This window comes from Panulirus ornatus, chromosome 11, assembly GCF_036320965.1.
Source record: "Panulirus ornatus isolate Po-2019 chromosome 11, ASM3632096v1, whole genome shotgun sequence".
Classification (NCBI taxonomy): Eukaryota; Metazoa; Arthropoda; class Malacostraca; order Decapoda; family Palinuridae; genus Panulirus; species Panulirus ornatus.
The window spans coordinates 12,239,251-12,257,004 of NC_092234.1; the positions used below are offsets into that span (position 1 = coordinate 12,239,251).

General features: G+C 38.8%; 1 protein-coding gene across 3 annotated transcripts in view; it reads right to left on the reverse strand.

The window, feature by feature from the left end:
• Positions 1–5,508: 5,508 nt before the first annotated feature.
• The window catches only part of LOC139751282 (uncharacterized), a 134,430-nt gene continuing 122,184 nt past the window's right edge, over positions 5,509–17,754 (reverse strand). For all 3 annotated transcript variants that reach the window (XM_071666601.1, XM_071666600.1, XM_071666599.1), the window contains 2 exons: positions 16,686–16,903; positions 5,509–6,111 (listed from right to left, as the gene is read on the reverse strand). In XM_071666601.1, coding sequence (XP_071522702.1) covers positions 6,087–6,111; positions 16,686–16,903 — 243 coding nt within the window. In that variant the 3' untranslated portion in view covers positions 5,509–6,086. The remainder of the gene's footprint in view (positions 6,112–16,685; positions 16,904–17,754) is intronic.

Consider the following 17,754-nt stretch of genomic DNA (forward strand, 5'->3'; position numbering starts at 1 on the left):
TGTAGAATATCATTCCAGACATCTCATTGTCACAAATGTGGCCAGAATTTATGTGGTATCAAGAAAATTTTATGTCGTTAGTGTTTTAAACTAAGAATACCTTGATTTGTGATTTGGGCTCACTGGATGAGTGTAATTTATAAATGATAATTGTGGGGAAAACAATTTGTACAATTTTGTTTTGTGCATATTATGATTTATCACTTTCTGATTGTTAAGGAGTTGGTGGTTATGACATTTATTTATAACTAATACATATCTGTCCTCACTCCTGTGCCCAGTGTAACTCCTGCACACCCAAGGTACAATAATTCTTGCTTATCCACCTAAACACTGACTCCCCCCATATATTTTTTTTTCAAATAGGGCTGTTAGATGAAACGAAGTAGTTAGAACAGGAAGGAAAGGGTTAGTTTGAAATGGAACACTTCCCTTAACTTTCCATAATTTCCTTTGTTTTAGAATCTCTAACATGTAATTATTCACATTGTAAAGTGTAAGATATATACAAGTTTGATGTTTGATGTTTTTATATTTTGGCGGGGAGAGGTTGTGTTGCACATCCACCTTAAAATGTATAGAGGAACCTTTGCTTTATGTTCTGCCTTGTTTTGACTTTATGATGAATCCTACAGATGTTTAGATGTTGAACATCTTGTCTTAGATTCATATGATCTCGTCACTGTTTTGGCTGTTATTGGTTTGAATCATAAAATCTTTTTATCAAGAACTGTCATGTGTATTGAGGACAGAGATGCCATGTTAGAAGATAGTGAAACTGTGTGATTTTAGTAGAATGGACCATGTGACCATTGCCAAATTCAAGGGCTGATTCCAGTTCTGGACAAAATTCCAGAAAGTGTGAATGAAGATTTACCCTTTCATATCATGCACTAAATCATATTGTAGAGGATTCATACAGTAATAGCTATGGCTTTTTTTTTTTTTTCAGATTACTCTTTAAGATTGCCCAGTACTGTATAATTCAATGGAACTTATTAGCGATAGAGGAAAATGAAGTAAATCTACATTACTTGATTGATGCATAGTTTATCAAGACCATGTTTTTTAGGTGCAACATGCTTCAAAGGATGCCTAAATGTGGTCATTAAGGCAAAGGGGATTTTATTTGACATGCTTATAATAAAGTTCACATGGCCCAAGTGAAAGCACTGCAGTCATAGACCAAACACAGCTTCACTTCAGAAACTTAAACTTTGGTATTATTATATAAGTAATCAGTCCCTATTACTGGTTTTGATATATGTAGCTTCATCTCTTATTCATATGTACACAATAGGAAACTATGAATATTATTTAACCACTGCCTGCATCATTCTGTTGGTGATTTATGGTACAACAATTTGTGTGTAATGGGTACTGCTTTTAGAAACTAAAGTTTTGTGATATATGCTTTTGGAAATGTTTTACGTGTGATCATCGTGTTTTTGCTGATATAGGTTAAGAGTAAGAGTTTTTATTTGTCCTGTTTTTCATACGTGGGAATCTTGTCTCAAGATGTATTAATTTTCTTCAGTTGCTTTTGTTGGAGGCACTTTTGTAGTTTGTTACAGGTCACCATAGCTGAACTGAAAGTTGCTAAATTTTTGGTACAAGTCAGTCTTGTAATGTGAATATCTTATCACGTAGGACTGCTGCACCATGAATTCTTCCCAGACAGTGAAGTAAGGTTTCAGGGCATGTTGCCCCAGAAAAGTTTGTATTAACAGACATCATGTAGCTTATTCTGATAGGTCTCAAAGAAGTTTTTGTTATTTTTTGTTGTGATTTTGCTATTTTTTTGGTTGATACAAATTAGTATGAAATACTAAATCACAGTATTGCAGTATTTTGGAAATTGGTTAAGAGCACGAAGTAATTTGAATATTAAAAGGAACAATATATTGATTGTCTTTGGATTCAGTCGTTGGAAGTATATGCCAGCCTGAAGTTAATTGTTTGGTAACCAAGCATATGATGAATGACAATTAGCTATCCATTTGTCGGCTAAGTTGGAGTGAAAGATTCTAGTTTAGGCTAGAATGATTTTATTCAATCTCAGGCTACTACAGCTGGAGATATACAGCAAGCCACAGAGTTTCTTGTTAGATGTGTGGATCTTGTTTGAAGCCCATGTTCTATTTATGGTACTTTTCAGCATCGTTATTGGGTTGAATATGTGGCATGAGGTTCAAGAATTAGGGCACGGCTAATTAAGTGATGCCACCACTGGCCAAGTTGGGATGGAACTTTGTTCTGTTCATGGTCACCAAAGAGAACACCTCTTTGGAACAGGGAGTGTCAGGGCTGCCTGTGCACTGCAGAAAGTAGAGAATAATGCAGTCTCCTTTCAACAGTCTTCTCATTTAACAGGTAGCCCCAGATGACATCCATGAATTGGAGAGAAATTTTATCCAAAACACTGACTTGAGTATCATCTCCCACGCTTGCTTAGGGATACTCTTCTTTGATAGCCGCTATAGGTCAACAAATTCACTTTCCCACTGATCCAGTGCAGCTGGATTGAAATTTAAATTCTCTCAGCATTACTGAAAGTGTGGATGTCAACTACGGACAAGTTTACAAATTTTGTGTGATGAATTACATGATCAGTGAGAGGCTGGTTGCTGATCTTATTCGGTGCACTTAAAGTAGCTTCAGGCTTTTTGTAGAACCTTAGTTTTTCATCTGGGCTAATAAGTCCATCTTCTTCATTGTGTCTTAACTTTTGTTTAGGACAAAGACAATAGCCAAATCATCATCATTCAGCTTGTCTTAATGAGAAAAGTTGACCTCAGAAAACTTGCCATTTGTTTTGATAACAGCCATAAAAGCTTAAAAGCTTTTGCAGGATTTCATTGCATTAATTTCATGGAGATACAAGGATCATCATGCTAAAAAGATGGTTCAAATGTGTGAAAGTTGGGAGAACATTTGAGTAGAACATTAGGCACAGCCTATTCACAGAGTTGTTGAATGCTGTTTTGAGCCATATAAAGTGTGGTGCAGATACCATGTATCCTCTGACAGGAAGTAGCTTTTGAGACTTGGATACTGCTGGAAGTTACTTTTGATTGCATTTTTAATATTGCCATTTTGCCTTGATGATTTACAGGATCATTCTGTATTTCTGGTTGAGAAAGTATAGTGTCTGTAAGGCTCTGTCTTTGCACTTTTGTCAAACTAGTAGAAAAGATCAACACATAAATGTTTTATGCCATACCTGAAAGATGTGAAAGATGACTGGGAGGCTTTATCTGCATCATTGTGGACAACCTGATAAGGGCATCTAAAAATGAAGACATCTTTGTTACACTCTTTGACATGGGTCTTGGTGGAATTGTGCAGGACTGTGTTGACAATTTCACTGTCCTGGTGAGCTGTCAGTATCTTATGCACATTTAAATGTGTAGTTACAGTGTTTTTTTGCGGCTTTCCAGTTGTCATACACTCAAACACATGCCTAGCCTAGTTGCTATGTAGCAGTGAAGTGTTTTGTTGACATCAGAGTATTGTACAGTTAGCAGGTTCATATTCTGAATGTCATTATCACTTGATTCATCATTGTTCAAAGCAGATGGCTCCCTCTGCATTTTAACAGCTAGGCTTTCCTTTAAATATGGTGTAAGTACTTCATTAAGTATTCTTGTTGTTTTGGTGCTTGTGGATGCATAGATTTTTACGATGTTGTTGTCTGGGAAGATGTCATGGGATAGTGTATTAGTTAGTGAGACAGTCAGACCATGGCATTGCAATACCAAGTAGTTGATAACTTTCAGTTCGGCAACTTTCTGTTCAGCCAGGTAACCTGTAACAAAGAAAGTGCCTCCAGCTAAAGTGACTTAAAAAAAATGAATACATCTAGAAGCAAGATCACCTAAACTTCAGTACTTAGTAAAGTGACTAAAAGAAATGAATACATCTAGAAGCTTGATCACCTAAACTTCAGTACTTAGTCTCCCAGGTATGGAAGGAGCCCAGGTAAATACTCTTGCTGTTAAGCCACATCAGATGAAACAAGATAATTACATGTGATATCTTTCAAATCATCTTATGATAATTGTTTTAAAAAAAAGTATCCATCTCTCAGCATTTTGTGTATCATAATCCATCAACAATAGAATATACTCATTCTTACCATAGCATTGAATCAAGTCTATCCATGTGGAAATATGCAAGAAGTGGTAAAGTGACAAGTACAGTTTAGAGATCAGTTTCCAAAATGTGATTGCTTTTTGTGTTATGAGGAAAAATTTTATACTCATTTTGCCAAGTTTTAACCCTTTATATATGCACCATGTTTTTACTCGTATGTGTACATAGGATGTTGATGATAACAGTGAACAGTTCTTTGAGAGATATAGGTATAAAGCAACCTGAGAACTAGAAATTGTATAAAAAATTTGTGAGAAAGATGTAAAGAAGTACTTTAATAGGTTAAGAGCAGTTACTTAATAGAATATAATGACTGAGGACGTGATTATTGCAAACAGCATACATGAATTTAAGAAGTAATGTAGCAGAGAATGTTCAGAAGATGGGATACCATGAGAGTAAAACTCCTCCCTATACAGTAGAAATTGATGATTACAAATAGCTACATACACACCTAAGGTTAAGCCAGGCACCAGGTATGTGTGAGGTTAAGCCAGGCACCAGGTATGTGTGAATTTAATCTGAGGCTTTACATATCAGAACAAGTATTCAGGACTGATTTCTTGTATAATATATGCCAGAATCTGAGTTTTAGGGGTGAAGCTGTTTGGTTTATGCTTACATTGCTTTTTATTTATTGCCATGTGAACTTCACTTTGATCATCTGTTTTGCTCAGATGACCATAACTAAGTGTCCTCTGGCACATGTTTCACCTGAAAAAAAAAGTTTTATTAAATCATGCATCATTCACTTTGATATGAATTTACTTATCCATGTTTTTCTGTCTCTGCAAGTAATGTGCAACATTCCCATATACAAATATGGCAGACTGTAACTGTCTTTATTATTGTGATTGATTTTCATTCCATCTGCACTCTTTAAATCCATGCTAGTTTTCGTTTTTGCAACTTGCTAACTGCTTATGATATGCAGTTTTTCTATTGTTCTTTGTTCATTGTTTCATAACCATGCTTATTTTGATTTACCTTTATCATGGGGGTAAGGAAATGAGAATACTGCACACGTATCTCTTGTTTGTCGTAGAAGGTGACTAAGATGAGTGTTAGCTCAGGGGAAAACCAGAAATCCAAGATAAGGACCAGAGGAAGAGCCCAATAAGGATCTTTCTTTTAAGAATCGGTCATTTATGGATCCCACCTCACTTATCGTGGGATATAGCAATCATGCATTAAAGGAATAAAATGAAGGTGCTTTCAATACCTTTTTATGTACTTGTAAACTTTTATGTTTATAATAGTATATGGTTGGAATTTTTATTCTGAAAATGAACCTTTGATTTAGATATGGCATAAACGTCATCCTTATCCCAGTGGGTAATGAAACTCGTGACACTATATAAATATTATTTTATTGTATTTTGAACTCTCATTTTGGTAGATTATCTGATTCACATCAAAATGTGGATTCCTGTATTTACGATTTCACAGAAACCATTAGGATTACATTATGAACCTAAAATTTCTTCTTACACAGTATCTTTAAAGTTGTTATTGGTCTTTTTCCATGAAATGTGTTCTAAAATGCTTGTAGAAATATGTTAGTGTGCATATTTTGTACTCATCTACTATATAAAAATGTCCAAATACCGAAAGTACTTGTAAATTCCTACAAAACTTACCCTTAAAAATATATTCTATTTTATGATACAGTAGTGAGGTGTAAACACTCTCCTGCACGTGATTACACCGCCAGTGAGAAATCACCTTCAGTGCACTTGCATAATTGTCATTGGACAAAAAATGTTACATTCTCCTGAAAACCTTCTCATTCTTTCAAAAGGAGGCCATACCTTCCATACTCTGCTTGGGGTGCAGACATGAAGCTGCAAAAGCCTTATAAAAGGGATCCTAGGATTATAGAATGATAATGCTGAGTATCGTTTTTAATGTACCATTGTTCTTCTGTTGAGCTATGTAGGGTTGTCCTCTGTCTCCCTGGAATAAACAAAAGGAACACAAATAATGGACAAAGCAAACTGTGCATATGCATACACACTAAGGTTAACATTGTATATTACCTCTCCGGAAAATAACATTAGGAGAACTGTAGAGGAGGTAAGCAGTGTACTTATTACTGTAAAGATCTTCCAGTGTATGGACAGAGAGATGTTCAAAAATATATATAACATATGTGGATCTAGATTAGAGTATGTGTCACCAGTGTGATATCTCACTTAAGGCTTATAGATGAGCTGCAGAAGGGGATATTTTGATAGTTAACAGAAGCTGAATCTGATTTTGGAGCTAAGACACAAGGAAAGGTCAGCAGCCATTGTCTATGTGAGAAGACACATGCTAACTTAATAATTCATCTGATTTAATAATGGCACCACAGAACAGCCCTTTGACTCGTTGAGCTGTTGAACTGTGGAGCAAACAGGGAAAATGGGCATAAGATGTTTGATAAGATTAGGAAATATATGTTTACTAATAGTGCAATGTGATTGAAATATGATAAAAGAGAAAGTAGTGAATGGAAAAAACAGAGATACTGGAGTCCGTAAGATGACAATATCGATGCCCAGTGCAAAAGTGAGGTAAAAATCTATCTAACCATGATAATTGCTTTTATTGCCTAGATGACACAGGAAACTGAAAACCCTTATTGAGACCATCTCATTAATGTCCAGTATGTATATTTTGCTTTGTGGCTGTCTCCCGCGTAAGCGAGGTAGCGCAAGGAAACAGACAAAAGAGTGGCCCAACCCACCCACATACACATGTATATACTTACACGTCCACACATGCAAATATACATACCTATACATCTCAACGTATACATATATATACACACACACAGACATATACATATATACACATGTACATAATTCATACTACCTTTATTCATTCCCATCGCCACCCTGCCACACATGAAATAAGAACCCCCTCCCCCCTCATGTGCGCGAGCTAGCACTAGGAAGACAAAAAAGGCCCCATTCGTTCACACTCAGTCTCTAGCTGTCATGTAATAATGCACTGAGACCACAGCTCCCTTTCCACATCCAGGCCCCACAGAACTTTCCATGGTTTACCCCAGACGCTTCACATGCCCTGGTTCAATCCATTGACAGCACGTCGACCCCGGTATACCACATCGTTCCAATTCAGTCTATTCCTTGCACGCCTTTCACCCTCCTGCATGTTCAGGCCCCGATCACTCAAAATCTTTTTCACTCCATCTTTCCACCTCCAATTTGGTCTCCCACTTCTCCTCGTTCCCTCCACCTCAGACACTTATATCCTCTTGGTCAATCTTTCCTCACTCATTTTCTCCATGTGACCAAATCATTTCAAAACACCCTCTTCTGCTCTCTCAATCACACTCTTTGTATTCCCACACATCTTTCTTACCCTATTATTACTTACTCGATCAAACCACCTCACACCACATATTGTCCTCAAACATCTCATTTCCAGAACATCCACCCTCCTGCGCACAACTCTATCCATAGCCCACGCCTCGCAACCATACAACATTGTTGGAACCACTATTTCTTCAAACATAGCCATTTTTGCTTTCGGAGATAATGTTCTCGACTTCCACACATTTTTCAAGGCTCCCAGAATTTTGGCCCGTCCCCCACCCTATGATTCACTTCCACTTCCATGGTTCCATCCACTGCCAAATCCACTCCCAGATATCTTAAACACCTCACTTCCTCCAGTTTTTCTCCGTTCAAACTCACCTCCCAATTGACTTGACCCTCAACCTTGCTGTACCTAATAGCCTTGCTCTTATTCACATTTACTCTCAACTTTCTTCTTTCTCATACTTTACCAAACTCTGTCACCAGCTTCTGCAGTTTTTCACATGAATTAGTCACCAGCACTGATGTATATATGTAAGATTATTAGTGAAAGAGAAGAGAGAGGCATTTGGATGATTTTTGCAGGGAAAAAATATAATTGAGTGGGAGATGTATAAAAGAAAGAGACAGGAGGTCAAGAGAAAGGTGCAAGAGGTGAAAAAGAGGGCAAATGAGAGTTGGGGTGAGAGAGTATCATTAAATTTTAGGGAGAATAAAAAGATGTTCTGGAAGGAGGTAAATAAAGTGCATAAGACAAGGGAGCAAATGGGAACTTCAGTGAAGGGCGCACATGGGGAGGTGATAACAAGTAGTGGTGATGTGAGAAGGAGATGGAGTGAGTATTTTGAAGGTTTGTTGAATGTGTTTGATGATAGAGTGGCAGATATAGGGTGTTTTGGTCGAGGTGGTGTGCAAAGTGAGAGGGTTAGGGAAAATGATTTGGTAACCAGAGAAGAGGTAGTAAAAGCTTTGCGGAAGATGAAAGCCGGCAAGGCAGCAGGTTTGGATGGTATTGCATTGGAATTTATTAAAAAAGGGGGTGACTGTATTATTGACTGGTTGGTAAGGTTATTTAATGTATGTATGACTCATGGTGAGGTGCCTGAGGATTGGCGGAATGCGTGCATAGTGCCATTGTACAAAGGCAAAGGGGATAAGAGTGAGTGCTCAAATTACAGAGGTATAAGTTTGTTGAGTATTCCTGGTAAATTATATGGGAGGGTATTGATTGAGAGGGTGAAGGCATGTACAGAGCATCAGATTGGGGAAGAGCAGTGTGGTTTCAGAAGTGGTAGAGGATGTGTGGATCAGGTGTTTGCTTTGAAGAATGTATGTGAGAAATACTTAGAAAAGCAAAAGGATTTGTATGTAGCATTTATGGATGTGGAGATGGCATATGATAGAGTTGATAGAGATGCTCTGTGGAAGGAATTAAGAATATATGGTGTGGGAGGCAAGTTGTTAGAAGCAGTGAAAAGTTTTTATCGAGGATGTAAGGCATGTGTACGTGTAGGAAGAGAGGAAAGTGATTGGTTCTCAGTGAATGTAGGTTTGCGGCAGGGGTGTGTGATGTCTCCATGGTTGTTTAATTTGTTTATGGATGGGGTTGTAAGGGAGGTAAATGCAAGAGTCCTGGAAAGAGGGGCAAGTATGAAGTCTGTTGGGGATGAGAGAGCTTGGGAAGTGAGTCAGTTGTTGTTCGCTGATGATACAGCGCTGGTGGCTGATTCATGTGAGAAACTGCAGAAGCTGGTGACTGAGTTTGGTAAAGTGTGTGGAAGAAGAAAGTTGAGAGTAAATGTGAATAAGAGCAAGGTTATTAGGTACAGTAGGGGTGAGGGTCAAGTCAATTGGGAGGTGAGTTTGAATGGAGAAAAACTGGAGGAAGTGAAGTGTTTTAGATATCTGGGAGTGGATCTGTCAGCGGATGGAACCATGGAAGCGGAAGTGGATCATAGGGTGGGGGAGGGGGCGAAAATTTTGGGAGCCTTGAAAAATGTGTGGAAGTCGAGAACATTATCTTGGAAAGCAAAAATGGGTATGTTTGAGGGAATAGTGGTTCCAACAATGTTGTATGGTTGCGAGGCGTGGGCTATGGATAGAGATGTGCGCAGGAGGATGGATGTGCTGGAAATGAGATGTTTGAGGACAATGTGTGGTGTGAGGTGGTTTGATCGAGTAAGTAACGTAAGGGTAAGAGAGATGTGTGGAAATAAAAAGAGCGTGGTTGAGAGAGCAGAAGAGGGTGTTTTGAAATGGTTTGGGCACATGGAGAGAATGAGTGAGGAGAGATTGACCAAGAGGATATATGTGTCGGAGGTGGAGGGAACGAGGAGAAGAGGGAGACCAAATTGGAGGTGGAAAGATGGAGTGAAAAAGATTTTGTGTGATCGGGGCCTGAACATGCAGGAGGGTGAAAGGAGGGCAAGGAATAGAGTGAATTGGATTGATGTGGTATACAGGGGTTGACGTGCTGTCAGTGGATTGAATCAAGGCATGTGAAGCGTCTGGGGTAAACCTTGGAAAGCTGTGTAGGTATGTATATTTGCGTGTGTGGACGTGTGTATGTACATGTGTATGGGGGGGGGTTGGGCCATTTCTTTCGTCTGTTTCCTTGCGCTACCTCGCAAACGCGGGAGACAGCGACAAAGTATAAAAAAAAAAAAAAAAATATATATATATATATATATATATATATATATATATATATATATATATATATATATATATATATATATATATATATATACTTATTTATTTATTTATTTATTTATTTATGAATTGTTCTTAAGCGCTATTTCCCGAGTTAGCGAGGTAGTGCAAGGAAACAGACGAAAGAAATACCCAACCCACCCATATACACATGTATATACATAAATGCCCACACACACACACATATACCTACGTATACATTTCAACATATACATACATATGCATACACACATATACATATATACACATGTACATATTTATACTTGCTGCCTTCATCCATTCCAGTTGCCATGAAATATCATCCCCCACCACCACCACCACGACGAGGTAGTGCCAGTATCAAACAAGAAAGGCCACATTTGTTGACAATCAGTGTCTAGCTGTCATATGTAATGCACCGAAGCCATATCTCCCTTGCCACATCCAGGCCCCACAAATTTTCCATGGTTTACCCCAGATGCTTCACATACCCTGGTTCAATCCATTGACAGCACGTCGCCCCTGGTATACCACATCGTTCCAATTCACTATTCCTTGCACACCTTTCATCCTCCTGTGTATATATGTTCATGCCTTGATTGCTCAAAATCTTTTTCACTACATCCTTCCACCTCCAATTTGGTCTCCCATTTCTTGTTCCTTCCACCTCTGACACATATATCCTCTTTGTCAATCTTTCCTCTCTCATTCTCTCCATGTGATGAAACCATTTCAACACATCCTCTTCTGCTTTCTCAACCACACACTTTCTACCACCACACATCTCTCTTACCCTTTCATTACTTACTTAATCTAACCACCTCACACCATATATTGTCCTTAAACATTTCATTTCCAACACATCCACCCCTCTCCGCATAATCCTGTCTATAGCCCATCCCTCACAACCATAGAACATTGTTGGAACCACTTTTCCTTCAAAAATATCCATTTTTGCTCTCCGAGATAATGTTCTGGCCTTCCACACATTCTTCACTGCTCCCAGAACCTTCGCCCCCTCCCCCACTCTGTGACTTACTTCTGCCTTCATGGTTCCATCTGCTGCTAAATCCAGTACCAGATATCTAAAACACTTCAGTTTCTCCAGCTTTTCTTGATTCAAACTTACCTCCCAGTTAACTTGCCCCTCACCCCTACTAAACCTAATAACCTTGCTCTTATTCACATTTACTCTCAGCTTTCTTCTTTCAACACACTTTACCAAACTCAACACCAACTTCTATAGTTTCTCACCCGAATCAGCCACCAGTTCTGTATCATCAGTGAACAACAACTGATTTGCTTCCTAAGCCTTCTCATCCACAACAGACTACATACTTGCCCCTCTCTCCAAAACTGATGCATTTACCTTCCTAACCACCCTCTCCATAAACAAATAACAACCATGGAGACATCATGCACCTGTGCTGCATACTGACACTTGCTGGGAACCAGTTACTTTCCTCTCTTCCTACTTGTACACATGCCTTACATCCTTGGTAAAAACTTTTCACTGCTTCTAGCAACTTAGCTCCCACACCATATACTCTTAATACCTTCCACAAAGCATCTCTATCAATCCTATCATATGCCTTCTCCATATCCATAAATTCATCTTTTTTTCAAAGTATTTCTCACATACATTCTTCAAAGCAAACAGTTGATCCACACATCCTATACCACTTTTGAAACCACACTGCTCTTCCCCAATCTGATGCTCTGCTCTCAATCAATACTCTCCCATATAATTTCCCAGGAATACTCAAGAAACTTATACCTTTATCCCCTTTGCCTTTGTACAATGGCAAAGGCACTTCACCATGAACCATACATACATTGATATCATTACCAACCAGTCAACAACACAGTCATCCCCCTTTTTTTGATTAATTCCACTGCAATACCATCCATACCCACTGCCTTGCAGGCTTTCACCTTCTGCAAAGCTATCACTACCTCTTCTCTGTTTACTAAACCATATTATTATTATTATTATTCTACCTCTTTGTTTACCAAATCATATTATTATTATTATTATTTTATTATTATTATTATTATCATTATTATTATTATATTTTATTGATTGTTGATTCCCACGTCACTGAGGTAGCGCTTTGAAACAGAAGAAGAGTGCCCCATCCACTTATATAAACACATGTATACATAAACACCCATACACGTACATATACATACATGTACGTTTCAACATATACACATATACATGCATGTATGTGGATATAAACATATATACACATGTATATTATTCGTCCTGTCTTGCCCTCACCCATTCCTGACACTACCTCACCCCACAGGAAACGGTATCGCTACCCCCTGCTTCAGCTAGGTAGCACCAGGAAAACAGAAAAAAAAGGTCACATTTGTTCACACTCAGTCTCTAGACCCCATGCTGATGGATTTAAGACAAGGGGTATTCAGTTATTAGTAATCGGATAGTCATTTCCCTATTAGGGGTGATCATGGCTGAGTGGTTAGTGTTCCCATCTACCACGTAAAATTTTCTGGTTTGAATCCTTGCTGTTGTAAGGCATTATGTGTTCTATTTCATTTCCCACGTTAGTAAGAAAGTCAATTCTTGGCTGATGTAGGTGAAAATGAATGAGGATTGCAAGAGATGCATGATTATTAGTGCTTATGCACATGACCATGAGAAGAAAGATTATGAAAGGCTAGCATTTTTCAAGCAGCTAAGTGAGTGAGTGAGGAGTTTTGGCATAGGATATTAGGTATGCAGAGGTGAGTGGTGTGGCAGTTGAGGGAATAATCCTTCTATAAGGAGAATGGAAATGGTGAACAGCTTGCAGAATTGTATGCCAAGAAAGGGTTGGTGATTCAGAATACTTTGTTAAAACCAGAGACACACAGAAGTGCACATATGTGAGTGGGAAAGAGGGTCATTGGGCATTGTTGGATTTATTGATAATTGATATCTTAGTGGAAGGAAACAAACAATGTATGTCAGAGGAGCCTCCTAAAAATGAGTTAAGATCACAAGTTGTGTATTGTTGCTGGTTTCTGTTCTGTTGCCATTAATGTTCTTGACCTTTGTGAATAATTTGCCTGAAGGTATGAACTTCTTCCTGAATATGTTTGCAGATAATGCAAAGGCAATGTGTGTGTGTGTGTGTGTGTGTGTGTGTGTGTGTGTGTGGGGGGGGGGGGGGGGGGGTATTTAAGAAGTGAAAAGCATGGGGGATTGCATCAACTTACAAGGAAACATTGATAGACTTCAAAGTTGGTCTGATAAATGGTTGATGAAGTTAAACCCAAATGAATATGAAATAATGAAGGTGACTTACAGTAAAAGAAAACTTAGGTATGATTATTGTAAATAAGGAAACATTGCAGGAATCTGTATGTGAGTAAGACTTGTTAATCATCTTGTTGCTAACCTGTTACCTTAGTCCCACCTTTGGAGAATGGTTGATGAAACCAACTGTCTACTAGGAAATAGTTGAACTGCATTCAAGTTCTTGGATAAGGAAATATTCAGTAAGCTGTCCACAGCATACATAAGGCCTAAACTAGAATACATTTCTCAAGTTTTTTTGTGACATTTAATGAATCCCAAAGAACTAACAGAGAAGTTCTAAAAGAGAGCAAGAGAGATGTTACCAGAATTATGAGAGCTGAGTTGGAGGAAGGCTAGAGGCTTTAAACTTGCTGTACCAGAAGTGAGAGCTGAGTTAGAGTCTTTAAATTTGCTAGAGGTTTTAGATAAACCGACCTTGAAGATGAGAAGAGTGAGAACAGATTTAATACTATGATGATACTATGATAGCGTAGGGTCCTAGACGATGAAAAGTTTGATAGCAGTGAGGGAGAGAACAGCTGTAGCATATAATAGGAAATTAAACTAGAAACTTTGAAAAATATATATTTGTCTCTTGATAGTACCAAAGAGTGGTAATTGAATGGAATAAAGTAAATGGAGACTATAAATGCAGCCTTGTAAATAAAAATGTATAACAGAGATTGGTAAAAAGTGCCATTATATCACTCTCCTCCCCTTAGCTCATTGAACATTTCACTGGGCATTGAATCTAGACCTTCTGCTCACCCCCTTCCAAGTTATATTTCTCTTATTTCCTCATTTATTTTTGTTGAGGGTGGGAGAGGTTGTTGTCTTCACCCTGTTTGCATCTTGCATATGATTATTTGGTCTGCTCCTTTTGGTTTATTTTCTGCCACGGCGACTGATCTCGTAACTTGATGGGGAAAGTTTGGGACTTTGGGGAACGTTGTTGCTGGTGTTCATTGGCAGAAACCACTGTGGAGGAACAATGTTATCCAAGCCTGGCTGGGGAACGTTGTTCTGGTGTTCGTTGACCAATCCTGGATGGGAAACAGTGTTACAGGGGTTGTTCATTGGCAGAGGCCACTGTTGGGGATAAGTATTTGGGGGGTTCTTGGCCTTAAACGCATTGGGGGGGAACAGGCTAGTAGTTCCACTGGATGTACCATTTTCAATCCAAAGATGTCCTTTTGTTGGGCTTGGGTACATGTAATTTGTATCAGGTTCAACGTCCACACTCTCCTCGGTCTACTGGGGATAAGTATTTGGGGGGTTCTGGGCCTTAAACGCATTTGGGGGGGAACAGGGTAGTAGTTGCATTGGATGTGCTGTTTCCAATCCCAGGATGTCCATTGTCTGGTTTAGGTACACGTAATTCATATCAAGTTCAACGTCCATAATCCCCTTGGTCGACTGGGGATAAGTATTTAGGGGGTTCTGGGCCTTAAATGCACTGCTGGGAAACAGTGTAGTAGTTGCACTGGATGTGCCATTTCCAATCACAGGATGTCCATATGTCGGGCTTGGGTACACATAATTTGTATCAGGTTCAACTTCGCTACTCTCCTCGTTCTACTGGGGATAAGTATTTGGGGGGTTCTGGGCTGTAAACCCATCGGGGTCTGGACCGTTCTAGGAATTTGGGTAATAGTTACCACTGTATAAGGGATTGTAGCTTGCCCAAATATTTTGCATAGGTGAACCTGCAGCCAAGCAGGATAAAGCCTAGCTGAGGAGGTCTGGGGTAACCTGGATAATGTTTATGACAACGGGTGGTCCCTTCTGGGTAATCCTGACCAAACTGACTGTGCTGCATTTTTTATTGTGATATGTCTTTAGCGATCACATGTGCTAATAAGTGACATACATAATATATAGTTAACATGAATTATTGGTTTATAGTGAATATATGCCAGAATATTGGTCTTGATTTGTTTCTGTAATATTGGAGATATTGAGGTGCCTTAGTAGATGTAATAAGGCACATTTGTAGAGGACAGGCTGTGATGCCAAACTAGTGGAGATATTGTGGTTCTTTATGAGTACATGTAAATGGGCATTATAGAGGACATACTGTTGTGCCATAGTAGTGGACATACTAAGGGGCCTTACTATTTAGACATACTATTGTTGTGGTGCCTTAGTAGTGGACTTTGTATGGTGTCATAGTAGTGGACATACTGTGTTGCAGTAGTAGTGGAGATATTGTAGTGCCATAATTATGATATTGTGTCATTGCAGTGGAGATATTGTGGGGCGATAGTAGAGATCAAACAATTGTGCCATAGTCGAAGATATTTGGGTGCCATAGTAGTTGTAGTGGACATACTATAGTGCATGGGCCACATGCATAGAGTGTATGGCAAAAGTGAAAAGCATAGAAGATTACATCAACTTACAAGGAAACATTGATTGACTTCAAAGTTGGTCTGATACTTGGTTGATGAAGTTAAACCCAATTGAATATGAAATAATGAAGGTAACTCACAGTAAAGAAAACTTAGATATAATTATTGTAAATCAGGAAACATTGCAGGAATCTGTATGTGAGAAAGACTTGTAAATCATCTTGTTCCAAACCAACTGTTACCATAGTCCCACCTTTGGAGAATAGTTGAGGAAACTAACTCTCTGCTTGTAAATAATAGAACTGGATTGAAGTTCTTGGATAAGGAAATATTCAGTAAGTTGTCCACAGCATACATAAGGTCTAAACTAAAATAGGTCTCAAGTTTTCTCACGACATCTAATGAATCTCAGAGATCTAACAGAGACGATCCAGAAGAGAGCAAGAGAGATGTTACCAGAATTATGAGAGGTGAGTTGCAGAGAAAGGCTAGATGCCTTAAAGAGTAAGATGATGGCTAGATCACAACCTTTGAATCAAAACATTGATGTTGTAAACTGTGAACAACTCTTCAAGAGATGTAGAGATAGAATCACCTGAGATCATTGCATGAAATTAAGCAAGAAACTTGTCAAGAAAGATGAGAAGAGGCGAAGAGGTTTTTTATAGAATAAGAGTGGTGGCTAATTGGAGTAAAATGAATGGAGAAAGTTGTATGATAGTAGAGGATGTTCAAGAGATGGGTCTATTAGTGTTAAACTCCCTAATTGTATATTACAATATATATCTGAAGTGGACTTTGAGAAAGAGTTGTTAATGAGAGCATGCCATTATGTACTTAGATACCTACCCCATAGCAGAGCCCCAGTAAACCAAGTTGAAAATGGCAAAGGTTAGTGGAACAGAGATGCGGCCTGCCATCAGAAGGAGCAGGTGAGTGGGCCAGTAGGCTGGGCGTCTAATGCCAGGGTAATCGTGTTGTCGCACACGTGGATAGTCATCCAGGGTCTGAGGATCTGGTCCCACCAGACCATGCTTGTGTGACACAGGTCGACTTGTTGTTTGCACCTGTTGTAAAAGATGAATGAAGACATTCTATATGGGCTGTTCTGTTGTAAATGGTAACCATCTTATTTGATATGGACAGGAGGATTGGTTTCATTTACTGAAAGAAATCTAATGAGCAACTTTACCAGACTGACCATTTAGAATGCATAAGTTAATTTCTTAATACAAAGCTGAGGTTACGAGAAATGAAGATTCGAGCAAAGAATTGTTTTTAAGTTTCTGTAACATAAGTCAGTTAAACACACACACACACACACACACACACACACACACACACACACAATAGAAGGGAACAAAGCACACATTAGATGCATCTCCTCCAAATGGGTGGTGGACACTAGTGGAATGCCCCAGATTTTTTGGGGGACCATTACTCTTCTTGATTTATGTAAATGACTTGCCTAAGGGTATGGACTCTTACCTTGAATGTGTTTGCAGATGATGCAGAAGTCATTAAGGAAGTGATAAAGATTAAAAAGTTGGTTTGATGAATGGTTGATGAAATTCATCCCATGCATATGTAAAGTAATGAGGATAGGATAAAGTGAAGTAAGGCCTCTATATGATAATCATCTTGCTGGAAATAAACTTTAGGAGTCTGTGTGTGAGAAGGGCTTGGGAGTCAACATTGTCCCTAACCTGTTGCCAGAGTCCTACATTAAGAGACAAATGGCATGGGCAACTGTGCTGGAACTCGGATTTTATTCCAACATTTCAACAATGGTTTTTGTCTGGGAACTCACAGAATAGGAAAGACAACATGCTTATATAAACTTATCCTGACCTGACTCATGTTGGGTCAAAGTGTGCTCTCCCTCGACTCTTCCCTCATCTGGAACTCCAGTCTCTGG